Source organism: Scatophagus argus, chromosome 15 (assembly GCF_020382885.2).
Source record: "Scatophagus argus isolate fScaArg1 chromosome 15, fScaArg1.pri, whole genome shotgun sequence".
Lineage (NCBI taxonomy): Eukaryota > Metazoa > Chordata > Actinopteri > Scatophagidae > Scatophagus > Scatophagus argus.
Genome location: NC_058507.1, coordinates 13,485,053 through 13,501,662, shown reverse-complemented (window position 1 = coordinate 13,501,662; position 16,610 = coordinate 13,485,053). Strand labels below are relative to the sequence as shown.

Sequence of the window (16,610 nt, the reverse complement as noted above, 5' to 3'; positions counted from 1 at the left end):
TGTAATCACCAACAAAAGTACAACCATAGCCAGCAGCTCTGTGACACTGTACTTATACACAGCGACTCTTTGGGCTAAAGTCTAATGTCAGCATGATAACGTGCTCACAGTGTCAATGGAAATGGCTGATGATTAGCATGTATAATGTTTTCCATGTTTACCATCTTAGTTTAGTGTGTTTGCATGCTGACATTTGCTAATTAGCACTAAATGCAAATCGCAGTCGATGCTGATGGGAATGTCATCAACCTTAAGGGACAAATTTAAATTCCACCTGATGGCGATGCCAGATGTGAAGTAAAGGAATCCCAAGAGTTGCTACAATTCATTTGTTTCTTATAATTCATTTCAACTTTAAATGCTGTACCAAATTTAAAGACAATCTATCAGATAGCTGTTAAGTCTGGATCAAAGTGGTGAACTGACTGATCAGACTGACATTGCCATTCATAGAATGGTTAAAAACAGAGAACATATATGTAAACTTAAAGTGTCATAATCATATATGGAACATGCCAAGATCCAATGTTTTAGAGCCTTTCTGCCTACCATAGTGGTAAGAGTTCACTCATAGATATGCTGTGTTAAATGATAAATGAACAGTGGAGGAAGGAGGAAAGCAAGATGAGGGAAAATGGGTCCAGAGGTACGATGGAATGGCCCACACTAGAGTCAAGTCAAGTCAACTTTATTTGTATAGCCCATTTTTTTAGAGCACAGTGTGACGCTCTGCGCTTGTGATGGTGTCGACTGTGAATGTGGTGGGATAAGGAGGAAAACTATAGACTATTTTGGATTAAAGAAAACAGAAAATACTTCTTTAAATATGGAGTGTGTAAAGATCACAAGTTGAACCCTCAAAGTTCAAATAATCGGCTTTGCCATACTTTTTTGTCATACTGTGGCAGTGTGTGTGCTTATTGTGCATATGCATGTGAGTGTGTATGTGTGTGTGAGCCTCTGAGCGCACTTACTTACCAGACAGATTCTTAGGGAGCCATAAAGAATTTAAAAGCCATCACATCGACCTTAGCAGCCACGGTACTGCATATAACTGACCGCTAATAATGCTGCAAGTGTGCAAATTCAGGATCTTTCAGATGTAGATTGATTTCTGGTGAGACTTCATCGGGCAACGGAGTACTGACTGCTTGCATCGATACAGGACCCGGCCCGACTACAAATACACATAAAAAACTTGTTCAAGGTCTTGACCAAACACTGTTTTATAAAAATAGATCATGTTTCTGTATGTTTGTTTTGGACTTTGTATATGGATTTCTGTGTGTGTATATTTGTGTGTGTTTGTGCGTGTGTGTTCATGTCCTTGAGTGACTGGATGTTCTCTTGTTTACTGTATGTGCTCTCCCCTGTGTAGTGAGTGTACTGAGTGGCGAGCTGTGCTGCGCTGGGCCTAATTTTAGGCTGCTGATGTGTGATGTGTTCGGGGCTCTGGCTGTGTTGGAGGTGTGATGTTTATCTCTGCCTCTGGGGATTAGCTGTGAAAGCCTTTTTCAATTGGTCAAAGATTCTGACCGAAGCCTCTGTTATAGCTAGATAAATTACCACAATATACCGCTACATTAGTATGCAAATATGTGTATATACAGTATTTCAGTAAACAATTCAACCTGAGCCCATAGAGCCATGTACCACAGTAAGTAACTTGTATCTTTATCAAAACCAGGTTTGTTTAAATTCAGCTATTTTGATTCCACCCTGATGTTCGCCACTGGGGTTTGGATCGGTCTCAGGTCAATTTCCAATGCCACTACTCTTATGTCCAGTGGGTATTAGACTTACTTCCGAACCCTTAAATCTGCTACATGTAGGATTTGTGGTTTTGGTGCCCCCCGGTGGTAATATTGAAAAAGATGCAGATGAAATGAGTTGGCTAAAAGCAGCAGATCAGTTTTCTCTTGGGTAGTCTCATTTATTTACAGACAAAAAATGATTTGAATTTAAAGCTGTATTAGTCGATGTTTTTGCGTAAAAAAATTGAATCCGACGAATAGATGGAATGTGACAGGGCTTTCTTGTATTAACAAACCAACAAAGAATAATTACATAACCCCTCAACTCAGTGGAGCATTTTAGTATCTTTAAGCGTATTGTTTTGGTTTAACAGGCTGCAGTTTTACTGTTTTGATTCACTCACACCGCTCTCATCAAGTTTGTGTATCGTTGGATTGATTTAAAGGCACAATATGTAACATTTCCACATTAAAAGTCTAAAAACAACTTGACCTGTAATTAAGGTAATGAAGCATTTCATTTGGTTGCCTGTTGCTTTAACTTGTAACTACAGAGAGTCAGAGAGTGATGAAGCCAGTCTATGAATGTGACTAAAAAATAAAATGAATAAAACTTTAAAACAATACCTCTTCCATAAACATTTCTGCCTGAATCACTTCAGAGAGCTTTATATCCACAATGGTGGTTGTTTAACCATGTAAGCAACAACTCCGAACAACTGAGCAGCAGAAACTTTATACTATGCATTTAGTTTGGATGTTCTTCTCTTCCGATTAATTTAATTTCCATTGGAAAGAAGAGATGAAAGTCCAGCACATATGCACATTAATCCCAGTTGTGTTGTGTTGTATAATTAAAATGTAATATGTGTTTTTTTGTTGGGTTTTTTTTTCTTTCTTTTTAAATTTGTACCTTTAACACGTTGTGCCTCTGGCATTCCCGCAGATTGAAGCCATCGTTACACGAATACAAGATGAGAAAGCAGGAGGTGTAGCCATCCGGACCGTAAAAAGCTTCCTCTCCAAGATCCCCAGCGTGGTGTCAGGTTAGTGTTTGTGTGCGCACATGCCTGTTTACTGTACAGTGTGTGATTGCACATATCCTGCAGATCTCTGTGTGTGTAAGGGCTTGCCTGACTTGATGTGATAATAATGCTTTGTGTGTGCATTTTGTTGTATCAAGTGAGAGGACTTAGCAAATGTATGGGTCAGAATCAGCAAAGCAAATATGACCTTTAGGATTCATTTAAATTGCTGCTACTACAGTTGGAGGCAGATGATGTCTACGGCAATAAGGCCTCAGCCACTGAGGAAACTGCCTGTGGTGAGATGCTGCCCTTGTCACACTGTGGAAAATCTGCTTTTCTCCTTCTCTTTGCTGTCTGTGTCCCTCTGTGTGTGTGTGTGTGTGTGTGTGTGTGTGCACTGTACTCCTCCATGTGTTTGTGTTTGAAATGAGTCACCAGTGTTGGATGAGGGGTTCGCTCCTGTTCTCCCAGAGGTTGTTTTTTGAGTCAATCCTTCACGTGGTACCCCCAGGCCTGATGGCCTCACGATCTCTCTCAGCAGCCTCCGCCAAGCACGGAGACCAGGCCAAATACTGTGCTGTCCAGGAGCAGCAAAAGAGAAAGGACTGAAAACCTGTTAACTTTATATTATATTTAGACACGTACTCAGCTTTGACAGCTTTGACCCACAGCTTTGCACATAGAAGAGTCACAAAGATTTCCTTGAAGCTCATTTGTGTTTATGGATTGCATCTTTTGTCGAAACTACTGCAGATGTGGAACTGTGATGCCACTTCTAACCGATGTGCTTCTCTGAATAACAGGGGCAGACATTGTTCAGTGGCTGATGAAAAACCTCTCCATTGAGGATCCAGGTATTCCTGCTGAGCAATCTGTCATTACATGTAAGCACAATAGAGCTCAACTGAAGAGGAGGGCGATTTCAAATCACGCCTCCCTCCCGTCTCTCATGTCAACAGCTGAAGCCATCCACCTTGGGAGTCTGATTGCTGCCCATGGCTACATCTTTCCCATCTCTGACCACGTCCTGACACTTAAAGATGATGGAACCCTTTATCGCTTTCAGGTACAGAAAGCTCTGCCATGGGAGAGCACTGATCTGTGTTGGAGGGCCTCTGAATATGTAACAATAAGATGATGCTAGTTTATCAGAGGGATACATTTATTGTGTGATGATAATGAGAGCAATCCATGCTAAGCCTATTACTCATCCCACCAAGGTCAGTACTGTACATCCCTGCTGGATGCTGCGTCAGAGCAGGAGGTGGGCCATGGAACAGGGCCCACGGGCCAGCCGTGCAGCTTGTCAATGGGGGGTTTTCATTCTTTGCTCCATCTGATCCAGCATGAACTTTGACAGGTCCTTGTGATGGCTATGGGCTCCTTAATGACTTATTGCTGTGACTTAGCCTATAGCATCTTAATTCGACCAGCCAGGCAGGCTCCCCTTTGGGGAAGCACTGAGCTGGTTGCACGCTGGCTCTGCACTTTTCACTGTCACCGGCCTGCCTCTGCTCCTCCCCCTCAATCCACCTCTGAATGCATTTATCTTCACCTCTATTGCTCAAGATTAAAAGCCATTATTGTGCCTGCGAAGGGAGGGTAGTGTGTGTCACACTTGCTCATTCAGCACGGGCTAAAAATATTCTCTCTGATGTTGCTGTGATGCAACAGGCCCACGTCATGAGATCATCTATAAAGAATCCACGATGCATTTGAAATGTTTTGGCCGCTCTCCATAGCCGTGCTGTAAGGATTAGTAACAGGGGAATGTTTGATTGTTGGTCTATAAATTGATACTATTCTGTTGCAGATTTGTGCATGTGGTGTAGTCCTATAAACTCAACTTGATCCTCTCTGAAATTACAAGCTTAATGCTGAATGAGAGCACGTTAACCTTATTGTTCATTACACTCAAACAAGCAGTGCCAGCCTTTTGCTCTCAGGCTAAACACTGTTATGAGTAATGGTGGAAATGAAATAAGTGGTTGAGTACCACCAACTTCTAATTCTGCCCCTTTATTAAGAATGCATGATAGATGTGAGTGATCCATTATTAATGGACTTGGGAATGAACTTTGAATGTGTAATATCATTCGCAATAGACAATTAAATATGGATAGAGAGAATATAGCTCCCATGGTTCCCCGGATAGTTAAGTGCAGCGTACAGACGTCAAGGATCATCATCAAACAAGAGTGGCCTTTTGACTTTTTCGTGAAAGTGCAGGGGAAGCATACATGGTGGGAGAAATGAAATATTGGAGAATATTATTGTTCATTTTGAAAAGAATATTATGCTGACTTGACTTGGTTACATGAGTAAATAAACAAAATCTGTTTCTGGTTTCATCAGTCTCCATATTTCTGGCCTTCAAACTGTTGGGAGCCCGAGAACACAGACTATGGTGAGTCACACACTCTCTCAATGTTTGCCTCTTTCTCCAAACCAGCAGGGTCTTGCTAACGCCTTCAGCTGTCTCTCTTTCTTCAGAGCTGAAACACAACTCTTACTGTAGATCTGTTGTTGACACTCGATGAGTATTGATCCACAGGACCGTTTCATTCAGGGCCGTTAATGGTTCTGGCCCTGAGGAATCTTGTCCTGTGGGACAAGATTAGCCTAACAAAATGAAGGGACAAGTCACTGATATGAGCACATCTTCGACTCTCTGCGTGGCATTTACTCAAGGCGTGTTATTTCAGAAGACAACACATCGTCTGCCTGCTTCATTCATTAGTGTTGGTTCACACAGCTGAGACCTCAGTCAGAAAAAGAGCATGAGCCTTTGGAGATATTCCTTTTTTTATTTTCTAGCTGCAAAACCAGACAGCCCTTCTGACTCACTCTATTGCCCGCTGCATGTCTCTTTTTTTCCCCTACAGCCATTTACCTGTGCAAGCGCACCATGCAGAATAAGGCCAGGCTTGAGCTAGCTGACTATGAGGCTGTAAGTATACACTCATTTCAGTGTTAGCGATTGCCAGGAAGCTCGCAGTTCAATGCCGTCATTATGCAATGTGCACAGACCATAATGAGATGACACTCTGAATTTCCTGTCTTCCATGACTTTGCCAAAAAAACAAAAGAGCTGAAACAGTGTCCTCTGGGACCTTGAAATGCCAAAATGCATCCTTCCCGGCAAAAAGCCATTATCAGACTACAAACTTTTATACAAGTCATTTTTCAGGAGCACCAATTTGACAGAATACAATCCAGTCATTTTACTGGCCACAAAATGTATATAAGAGTATCTATGGGTCTGCTTGGCATCAGCAAATCAATACAGTCTCAAAAGGGGCATTACTGCAGTACTACTGATCTCTGGCTGTTATACAATAACAATACGCTGCACTTTAATATTCTAAATTACTCTGCAGCTATTGTCCAGTAGACTTCCTTTCTCTCCTATTCAGGTCACTTTTTGCCTGCAGGCCTCATTGCTTTCCCTTTTAACATCCCTGCGAGCCTGTACTCAGAATTATTTCTCTTTTTGTAATGAGGTCATGTGCTATATCTTTGACAGATGCTTGTTTGGATGGTGTTATTCAGGACTCATGGTGTGTGTACTCATGGATTTGTGTGGTCATGACATTTGTTGGTTATCATCACCGGCTGGTCATTATGTTAACATATAACGTATTGTTTGTTTAATACATAGAAAAATGGTAGGGTCAAGAGTTTAGGAAGTTACTGGGCCTGGCCCGACAAATTGTATGGCCTGAATTTATTTTTTTGTACATATTCAACAAATGAGCAGTGGCTTCAAATTAAAGAGATCAATCTTCTCACCTAACAAGAAAGAAAAACACATCTTGCTCACAGTGGTGAACTATTCCTCTAAGAACATAGTGAACAGATTAACTTTACAAACTGATTAATTCAACAATAGTTTATATGCATGTTTAGTTGCAGCATTTCAGTAACTTGGTCAGGGACATGTTTGTGAGAGGTCATCTCCTCTCAGCAACAGTAATCCAAAGTTTTGACGAGCAATTATGGTGAATGGATAATGTAACCATCTAAAGGCCTTGAACTAACCTTTTGCCCATAATGCCGGGCTTGACTGGCTCCTCCAGGAGAACCTCGCGCGGCTGCAGCGGGCATTTGCCAGGAAGTGGGAATTTATCTTCATGCAAGCCGAGGCTCAAGTCAAGTGAGTACACGTGTGTACATGTGAGTGAGAACATGTCACCTCTTAAGGTCAGTGCTGCTCTAATATGACACCCTTTCAGTAGGAGAGCTGTTGATGAAATCCAGTTTATTCCTTTGGCCTCATGCATGGTTTGATGGTTGTTTCCCCAGGGAAGAGAAAACGCTTCAGTGTGCAGAGTCAGATGGGCCTTCTCATTAACAATGCTCTGTTTTAATGTCCTGCTTTGACCGGAGGGTTACATGCGTTAAATACATTAAGTATTCCTCTATGGAACTAAACATTCGCGATTCTCCCTCACTTTTATCCCGTAGTAAGACTTCCATCTGGTGGCTTGTGAGTGTAAGTACAGCACTTGTGTCTCATGTTATTCAGGGAGGGAAAAAAACTCTCCTCTCTCGTCTATCTTATCTTCGGTCATGCCATCGCTGTTTATTACGAGTGAGGTGATTTGGAAAGCAATAAGTCTTAAGCTATAAGAGTAAACAATACCTCAGCAAAGACTGATCAGAAAATGTCAGTTATGTAAGAACTCGGTCCCAGCAGTGGCAAATCCAGACATGACCTGGTGACGTTTTGCTCCCTGGATTGGCCTGTCTGTGGTATTTAAGTATGTGTGTAACCTCTGGGGTCTGATTTATTGTGTTTGACCTGATATTTCAGAGTTGTGTGCCCTCTGTATGAGTACCTTGTTTAACTCTTTTGACAGGATCGACAGAAAGAAGGACAAAGCAGAGAGGAAGATCCTGGACAGCCAGGAGAGAGCATTCTGGGATGTCCATCGGCCAGTGGTGAGTTAGGACCAACGTCATGAAAACAGAAACTGAGAGAAGAGTGTGATGTTGCACCAGTGTAAAAATGGAACTGAACAAAAAAGGAGTAGTTTAATTTTTCCGTTTAAAGCCTGAAAGCAGCAGATTCAGCAGCACACACCGTTCAGCTGAGAGATCTGCTATGTTGAGAGTAGCAGGATCAAATATCATCACTTTGCATACAAGCATTGTGTGAGCGTGGCATTGCTGAATAGAAGAACAGCCTCCCATTGTATGAGGAATGCAAATACAGATTGTACATGCTGAGGAAACACTGTTATCTGACCCAGAAACACACTTTGTCTCCTGCCGCCTCCCACAGCCAGGCTGTGTCAACACCACAGAGATGGACATCCGCAAGTGCCGAAGAGAGAAGAACCCACACAGGGTAAAAAAGGTGAGGAGAGGAGAGTGTAATCGTCAAAAATATATATAGTTTAAGGACATTTGTTTTCATTATATATATATCTATATATGACAACAATCTGCTGTTCCACAATAAAACATCCACATGATTGCCAGAACCAGAATGCATTGTAAACATATGATCATTTTTATTTACTCAGTGGTTTTAATGTTGTGGCTGACATCTAAAGATATTTAGTCTAAAAACTTGTAACATGCAAACTCCAGTACTGGTTATTAAAACCCCAAATTCCCAGACATGGAACTGAAGCTATAAACAGAGCTACTAGCTGTCATTTATCAAATTGCAATATTTGTCTGTCAAGGTCTCTCCTTTTGTCTCCTTCAGTCAGTCTATGGGGTACCAGAAGATGGCCAGAGCCAGCCGAGTCCCAGCCACATCAGTTCCCAGCCAACCAGGAAGCCCACCAAAGAGGATGTTCAGAAGGAGGTAACTCGTGGTGTGACAGTCTTCTCCATAGGTCATTACCACCAGTCTGCGTCAGCCATCCATCATAACGACAGTCAGAGACACAGACTGATGAGCTGTTGCCTTATTTAGCTTCCTCATTACTCTCTCTCTCCCACTCCATCAGATTACCTTCTTGAACATCCAGCTAGACAGGCACTGTATGAAGGTTTCCAAAGTGGCTGACAGTCTGATGAGCTATACTGAGCAGTTTATGGAATATGACCCCTTCGTGTCAGCCACAGAGCCCTCCAACCCCTGGATCAGTGATGACACTTCCTTCTGGGACTTGGAGGCAAGGTGAGGCTGGAGGGACCATGTTAGGATATGGACTGAGAGTTCACCAGGGCCTGATAATGCTTTAATCTGAAAATGAGTTCTGGTGGAGTGTGGAGGTCTCAATGATGGCGAATGTTTGTTTTTCTGGATTGGGAGGAGTTCTGTCTGTTTGTATCTCATTTCAAACTAGAGCTATGCTGGTGTTCCCAAAGATTTAGTGCTAAACAGTGAACCACTCTTTTCTATGCTATCCTGTTTTGTTTCATTCTTTTTTTTTAATCTACTTCATTTTGAGCAGTCGTGACCCCAGCCAGCAGCGTGTGAAGAAATGGGGCTTCTCTCTAGAGGAGGCGCTGAGAGATCCAGCAGGGCGAGACCAATTCCTGAAGTTCCTGGAGTCAGAGTTCAGCTCAGAAAACCTGCGGTGAGACTCTCATTGTATCTCAATACATTTGATACACGTCAATACAGCTCTTACAAGTCTTTCAGCTCATTGTTTTGGACTTCTTGCTCACAACTTTGCTCACATCCACAAGCAGCTGTTTTTGTTATCTGCACAGCAACTGCTGACAAAGTTAACAACTATCTGATGAACATAGTGGTGCAATTATCAGCTAAAGAGCCAGATATTTCCCTCAGGAGTTAGTGGAGAGCAACACAGTGCTATAAGGAGGATGAATCCTGGACTTCTCTTCATCAAGTGAACACGACTCTAAATGAATGCTAATGTTGCTCCGGATCTGCTGAATGTGTAAATATGCAACTGTTAGCTAACAAGTATGCAATATCAACTTAATAAGTGAGAATATATTGATGTTTTTTTTTTCTGTCCCTCTGCAGGGGCATCTTTCTGCAAATACTAAGGTTATTTTTATAACCTACTGTTGCAGGTTCTGGTTAGCAGTGCAGGATTTGAAGCGACGGCCACTCCAGGAAGTAGCCTCCAGGGCGCAGGAGATCTGGCAGGAGTTTCTGGCTGAGGGAGCACCAAGCTCCATCAACCTGGACTCTCACAGCTACGAGCGCACCAGCCAGAACCTCAAAGACCCTGGACGATACAGCTATGAGGACGCTCAGGTGGGCTGTGTTGTTTCTTTCTCGTGGATGAATTCACATGTTCACGCATGCATGACTACACACTCACACAAGTTTGAATAAACACCAGACACGCACTGTGCTAACGTACCCGCGCCTTTACACAAGATACAACCAATACTTCTCTCTAATACCATAAAGAATCAGAATTCCTTTATTTACCCCAAAGGGAAAGGGATTTAACGATACAGAAAAGATGCAGACGACTTACCCTCACACCTCATTGCAATTTAACAGTACTTTCTCTGTTTCCATTTTCTAAGCTTTCTAAGATCCTTTCACTGATATTTGGTGGGTTTACTCTCTACTGCATCCCTGACTACAACAAACACTGGAACACTGAACCCTTCCACCCCACTCATGTTACACAAGTGACAAGAAAGAGAAAGGAGAAGACTGACGGAGTGTGTTTGTGCCAGGGCCTAATGAGGCGAGTAATGCCATGAATAGGTTGTTCAGCCGGTTCACCATGGTTTCCGCTGGTTTAAAGTGGGTTGGTGGTGTGTGATGTGGAACGCCTCCCACTGGCAGGACATTACTCAGCTCCATCTCACAGAACTCTGCCACTCGTGACAGCACGCTCGGTGTACATCACCCTCTCTGAGTCACACATGCATGCACCGCATTAATAAGAAGACCTCCTTTAAGTCTCTGCACTTCTTTTTCTTTCTCCTTTTCATTTCTTCCAGGCCAACACACACTCATCAGCTTCTCTTTCTGTTGCAGGAGCACATCTTCAAGCTAATGAAAAGTGACAGCTATGCACGCTTTTTGCGATCCAACATCTACCAAGACCTCCTCTTAGCCAGAAAGAAGGTGAGCTGCACTCCTTGACTCCTATGTCACCTCTTCATTTTGCAAAATTTTGTCACTCTTGCCTTTCTCAGATTGGTTTGATTCATTTTTATGATTTAAAAGACATTCAAGTGTCATATCTTTTGCTATTAGGTGTTATCCACCATATATCAGGTATTAGGCGATATAATCTCGTCACTCACCAAAATGTCAGTGCTGTTTGCAGCATTGCATTCTGTTCATTACCGTCCATTGTATAAATATTATATGCTGCAAAATAGTAACTGACAATGAGGTATGTATTTAAGTGACTTTATTAAAGTACTGTTCTTAAGTATAATTTTGTGGTACTTGTTCTTTACTTTTATAAAGTAGCATTACTTTATTTCTACTAAATTTTGAAATTAAATATTGCACTTTTCACTCCACTACATTTATTTGACAGCTGTGCACACTTGGACTGGTTATACAAAATGAAATCAAATAATAATTCATGATGCATTCTCAAAGATTAAGCGTTCCATCAAAGATACTTCCTTCACCAGTTAGTGATAATTTTGATAATAAACACAGAGAAAGCCAAATAATTCAACCAACTCAGCGTTTAAAACTCTAAGCACACGTACATGCTATTAAGGTGTGTCATTTTAATGTCATTTGGCAGCCTTTGGTAGCTCTTAACAACACCTGCAGTTGTTAATCAGTGGTTCAGTACTGTCATGAGACTACTAACAGAGCCCCAGAAAGGCAAAACAGCCATGCTCAAGATACAGGTGCAAGCAAACTGCTAAATTATCTAAGATATGCCAATAGAACAGTTAAAAACACACCATCATATACCAAACACACGGAGTCACGGTGTGAATAGAAATCGCCGGCATACAGTACAGAGATGTGACAGAAAAGAAAACAGAGCAGAAGATAGTAGGCTATAAGCGTAATTTTTAAGACTTGCACGGCTAAACAAGCAGTCATCTAGCTGTTGTTGTGTAATATGGAGCTTTCCAGCAAATCACAGCTGCCTCTGTTCATGCTGGCCTTTCTGCCCTTTCTCGTTTGGTCACTGCTCCTTCTGCTGGCCTGTCACTGACCCCACTCCATTTCCTAAAAATGCAACTCCCACATTGTCCTTGGCCCTCATTTCTGCAATGCCTGGCCCCCTTTTTTTACCTCACTAACTACATCACCCCCGACCCCCGTCAACACCCGTACCTGACCCAAACACTCACCCTGCTTCCCCCTCCCAAAACAGCAGCCAGCAGACACTGAACAGGGCCGCCGCACCTCCTTGGAGAAGTTCACCCGCAGTGTGGTAAGTCATTTGGAGCTGGGGCTGTTCATATCACAAACCACACTGGCTGGCTCACTATCAGTGGCTTTTGCAATTATAACCATATTGCACTCGATTGTGGCTCTTTATACCTGTAATAGGATTGGTGTATTTGTGAAATAGATAACACACTAGTCACATGAATGGTTGCAAGCAAGCATTTAAATAAAAAGCGTCTTGTTTTGTGTGATTGATAAAGTACTTGTGCTGTCAGCATCTCAGTATAGTGTTTTCGTTTTAATTGACCTTTTAGGGCAAGTCATTGACGGGAAAGCGCCTGACAGGCCTGATGCAGTCATCCTGACACAGCCTGTGTTGGAGGGGCACAGCCAGACCCTTTTGGGGGGGTGACCGCCACACAGGGGACGGGTCCGGGGCACAGGCAGTGGAGCCGGGCTGGACGGGGCTGCTGTGGAGGCTCTCAGACACTGCTCCGACGACTGCTGCTGCCATACTGGTAGTGCAGCACTGGGTCTGCTGAGGTGAACTCCCCAACCAGAACCACTGAGGAAAAAGACAATGCTGACAAGGGGAACCTCAGCTGACACAACACATGGCATGCAGCATACAGTATAAGCACATCCAGACTAGGGCTGCCCTCTCTTCATCACTTAGTCGGCAAACTGCTCTTTGTTGACTAAGCTGATCACCTTATATTGTGTTCATTTTGTTTTATATAAAGGTTTAATGGATGTCAATAGCACATATCTGGTATTGTAACGATATTCTTTTGTTAAAAAAAACACTTACATTTGCCACAATATTTACAATGAATGACTTTTGGTTTAGCTGTCCTAAAACAGCTGGGACCAGTCCTATCTCAGATGTATTAAATACAAGGTGAAACATCACAGACACAAATCTACAAGACTTTGCATATGTCTCTGTACTCACAAGGCAGCCAGCAATAAATAAAGCCTGAAACCACTTTCTTTTTGTTTTTAGAAATATATGTAATCTCTTTTTATATCCTTGAAAATTATATACGTTCCTTATAAAGCACATGTCGGTCAACTGGTGAACATAATTTTGGCAGTAATCAGGAAAAGTTGTTTTAATCCCCACAGGTTTTATTTTATGACATCGACAAAATGGATTTATAGCTTTTCCATGCTTCATTACATTCCAAAATCTGGCATAAGGGCTTAATGTAGCACTCACACTGCACCATCGCATGTGTCATCCAAATGTCTATGTTAAGATTTCCACAACAGTGTTTTGTAATGAATCAATCAAACTTAATTTATATAGCACCTTTCAAACAAATCAAATGCAATTCAAAGTGCTTTACAAGCAACTGACAACGTGTGCAAATGGATTTGGAGACTAATAAACACCATACATGATCAAAGATAATGCAAGCAATAAAAAGTAAAAATAAAATTGTAAAAAACAGCACTAAATGTATTATAGCAAATAGGTACAATGTTTCTAAAACAAAACAGAATAAAATAAATTATGATGCTGATAATAAATAAGTTTAAATAATAAAACCCTAAACTCATAAAACACTACACAAAAGCCAGACTAAATGAATGGGTTTTTAATTTACATTTTGAAATGACAATATTCTGAGCTCCTCTCGGGTCCTGTGGAAGGCTGTTCCTGCAGTTTGGAGCACAGAAGCTGAAAGCAACATCACCAGATGTTTTTGTTTTGCTTTGAGGAACAACTAAATTAGTAGAACTGAAGGATCTGAGGGACCCTACTTAAGTATTTCTGAGATGTAGTCTGGCCAAAGGTCATGTGGTGCCTTATAAACTTATTAAAGAATTTTGAAACCAATATGAAAACTAACAGATAACCAGTATAAAGACTTTAAAACAGGCGTAATATGTGCTCTCTTTACTGCGGCAGAATTTTGAATTAATTGTAGCTGATTTGCTGTACTCTTTGGTAGATCAGAGAGGAGAGTGTTTATAGTCTGGCCTGTGTCAGTTTCTTTGTGTTGCTCAGACAGGGAATGAACATAGATGAATTTAATTCAGTTGGAAAATGAGTTCACTGCTTTCACAACTTCCCAAGGCTTCAAGTTCAGGCTGCATGCTCAAATTAAAATCTGAGAGAATAACTGGGAAGCTTCAAACAATGGGTCACATGGTTGTGTGGATCAGTGATCTGAGGCTTCACTTCAGTCATAGCGCTAGTGTGCACAGTCACATATGATATAGTTTCTAAATGCTTTTCGGGTTCCTGCTCTGTTGTCATTTTCAAAGTTTCTGGTGCCATGGGTCCATCTAGTGGTGGTTAAACTACAGGACCAAGCAAGAGAGTGTTACAAGACTGCTGTGTTAAGCTGTGTTCATGATGTCAAAACTGGTTGTTCTCTGGTCATGGGGACATTTCAAGGCTTGCAGCACAATATGGGATCATTTATGTTGTGTTGTGTTGTTTTTTGTTTTGTTTTTTTACTGCATGAATAGATCATCTTTTGTTTTCTCAAAGACACCTGCCCACTTTTGTTTGACAAAATGTACGCCATGTCTCTCCATGTATTAATTGTCATGTGTTTTGATAACTGTGGGCAAAATGGTGCATGTTATTGGACCACAATGGAGTGTTAGCTTTCAGGAGAGGTATGTTGACTCCTCAAAGGCAGCACATGGATAGGAGGAAAAGGCCCTGAACTGGAGCAACATTCCTCAGTGGACGGACATCAAAGCCCTGAAATTCAACTGGGAACAATATTTGAGCCGTCATGGACGCCACACACAGAACATTCAGCCTTCTGCGCTCCTCTGTAGCCTCAAACTTCTTCTGCATACAGAAAGTGCTTGGACTGAGGAGATTTTAGTCTCACAGCTCCCCCTCGAGGCCATTGACTACTACAGTTACAAACTTAGCTGCTGAATGAGTCAGTCATCTATTATTTTCTATTAGAATCATTGCAATGCACTGTACAGGTCATATTTATAATCATCAATATTATCATCATAAACCAATAACCTCTTGATTGTAAGGTAGAGAGAGATGCTTAACTTGAGACAATGTACCAAATGTTGTTCTCAGACAAACACAATGACACTATGTACAGGGTTCATTGTCAGTGTAAATTGGCTAATTTTCATTATCCAGAAGCACACTTTATTATGATATGGGCACATTACTATGCATGTAACATATTCAGGGCATTTTGTGCTTATAGTTTCTCAATCAGCAAGATAACTACTGGCACTCCAAAACACTCAAGCACCTGCTATCTATTCATGGGTACCAAATAATAAAACCTCTGGACCTGTCTGCTCTGTGTCTCTCTTTGCTTGGTGTTTGCTGTCATGAAACAAAAGAAGTCAGATGCATCTCCTCTGTCCAGTTAATGCAGACTGGCCGCAGGCACACTACAGCATGTGCAAATGTAAATCACAAAACACTTTCAGACATTTCATTCACTGTCACATACAATCATTTCTGTATTTGGTATACACTGGTAAGGTAGTACTTCTCAGTAGCAGTATTAATCTACTAGCATGAAACAAGATATTGAGCTTTAGAAGATGTTCCATGCTGGCAGCTTTGTAAGATTGTATGTATGAGCTAAAGGCTAACATGCTGAGGTTTAGCTAGCATAATGATTGCCGTGGTCACCATCTTGGTTTTAGTGTGATAATAACAGCTAGGAAACCGATTACCTATAGATAATAGATAATAGCTATATTCGCTAATTTTGAACTTCAAATTTTGACCTGAAGATTCTTCTGTTGGTCTAAAAGGCTTAATAGCTAGGTTTGTAGCAGAAAGCATTGCGGTACAAACTAGAAACATGGGGTTGCAAAGACATGAGTATTTACAAGGTATGAAATGTCTAAAGAAAAGATGCCTTGGAGTTGCATCATGGGTAATGTGACATCTGGCGTTTTTTGGGAGATCTGAGTCATACTGGGGCTGAAAATCACGATATATGCTGCCTCAAGTTTGACCAAAAAAACAAAGTCTCTTGTGAGTGCCCTAACATGATGAAAGGTTACACTGTAAATACAAACAATGTTCTGACTTTAGATGAAATAGTGCATTTAACTTAATTCAAACTAGTTTTTTAAGTTTACTTTCTCTCATCGAGTTTTCTGCACTTTTTACTCGCATACTTGTTAAGTTACATGAACTTGTTTTTTCTGAGTGTGTAGCATAGTTTGTGGTATGAGACTTAAGTTATACCCCAGTGCGCATGTCCATTTCCGGTTAGCGCGCATCTACCGCTACCGCCAAACTCATTCAAACGCAAGAGGTCAAAGTCGTGCACCTGGCCCCTGTGCTCTCATCGAAGGCTGACTCCAGGCTTCATTTCAGTAAGTTTAAAACTTTTGTTTGTAATCTCTTCAATATAATTTAATGTTTGGAATGAGAGTTGTTCGAAGAAAGCCAACACCTCTGACTTTCCGACTTTCTGTCGGCATGTTAGCTTGTGTGTGTCTGTTCGGGTTCACAGGGCTGACGTTAGCAGCAGTTCAACATGAGCGAATCCGATTAAAAGTGCTTTGACTCTGTCTGGAGCG

At 41.5% G+C, this 16,610-nt stretch overlaps 1 protein-coding gene across 2 annotated transcripts in view; it reads left to right on the top strand.

Annotated features, from left to right (window-relative positions):
• Positions 1 to 15,456, top strand: part of LOC124071568 (regulator of G-protein signaling 6-like) — a 36,255-nt gene extending 20,799 nt beyond the window's left edge. Inside the window, exons 2-16 of one of the 2 annotated variants that reach the window (XM_046412208.1) lie at positions 2,701 to 2,800; positions 3,586 to 3,636; positions 3,742 to 3,848; positions 5,138 to 5,189; positions 5,668 to 5,732; positions 6,862 to 6,938; positions 7,645 to 7,726; positions 8,070 to 8,144; positions 8,502 to 8,603; positions 8,749 to 8,921; positions 9,199 to 9,324; positions 9,791 to 9,977; positions 10,722 to 10,811; positions 12,043 to 12,102; positions 12,374 to 15,456. In XM_046412208.1, coding sequence (XP_046268164.1) covers positions 2,701 to 2,800; positions 3,586 to 3,636; positions 3,742 to 3,848; positions 5,138 to 5,189; positions 5,668 to 5,732; positions 6,862 to 6,938; positions 7,645 to 7,726; positions 8,070 to 8,144; positions 8,502 to 8,603; positions 8,749 to 8,921; positions 9,199 to 9,324; positions 9,791 to 9,977; positions 10,722 to 10,811; positions 12,043 to 12,102; positions 12,374 to 12,424 — 1,398 coding nt within the window. In that variant the 3' untranslated portion in view covers positions 12,425 to 15,456. The remainder of the gene's footprint in view (positions 1 to 2,700; positions 2,801 to 3,585; positions 3,637 to 3,741; positions 3,849 to 5,137; positions 5,190 to 5,667; positions 5,733 to 6,861; positions 6,939 to 7,644; positions 7,727 to 8,069; positions 8,145 to 8,501; positions 8,604 to 8,748; positions 8,922 to 9,198; positions 9,325 to 9,790; positions 9,978 to 10,721; positions 10,812 to 12,042; positions 12,103 to 12,373) is intronic. The other variant, XM_046412209.1, reaches the window with a different exon arrangement.
• The last annotated feature ends 1,154 nt before the right edge of the window (positions 15,457 to 16,610 follow it).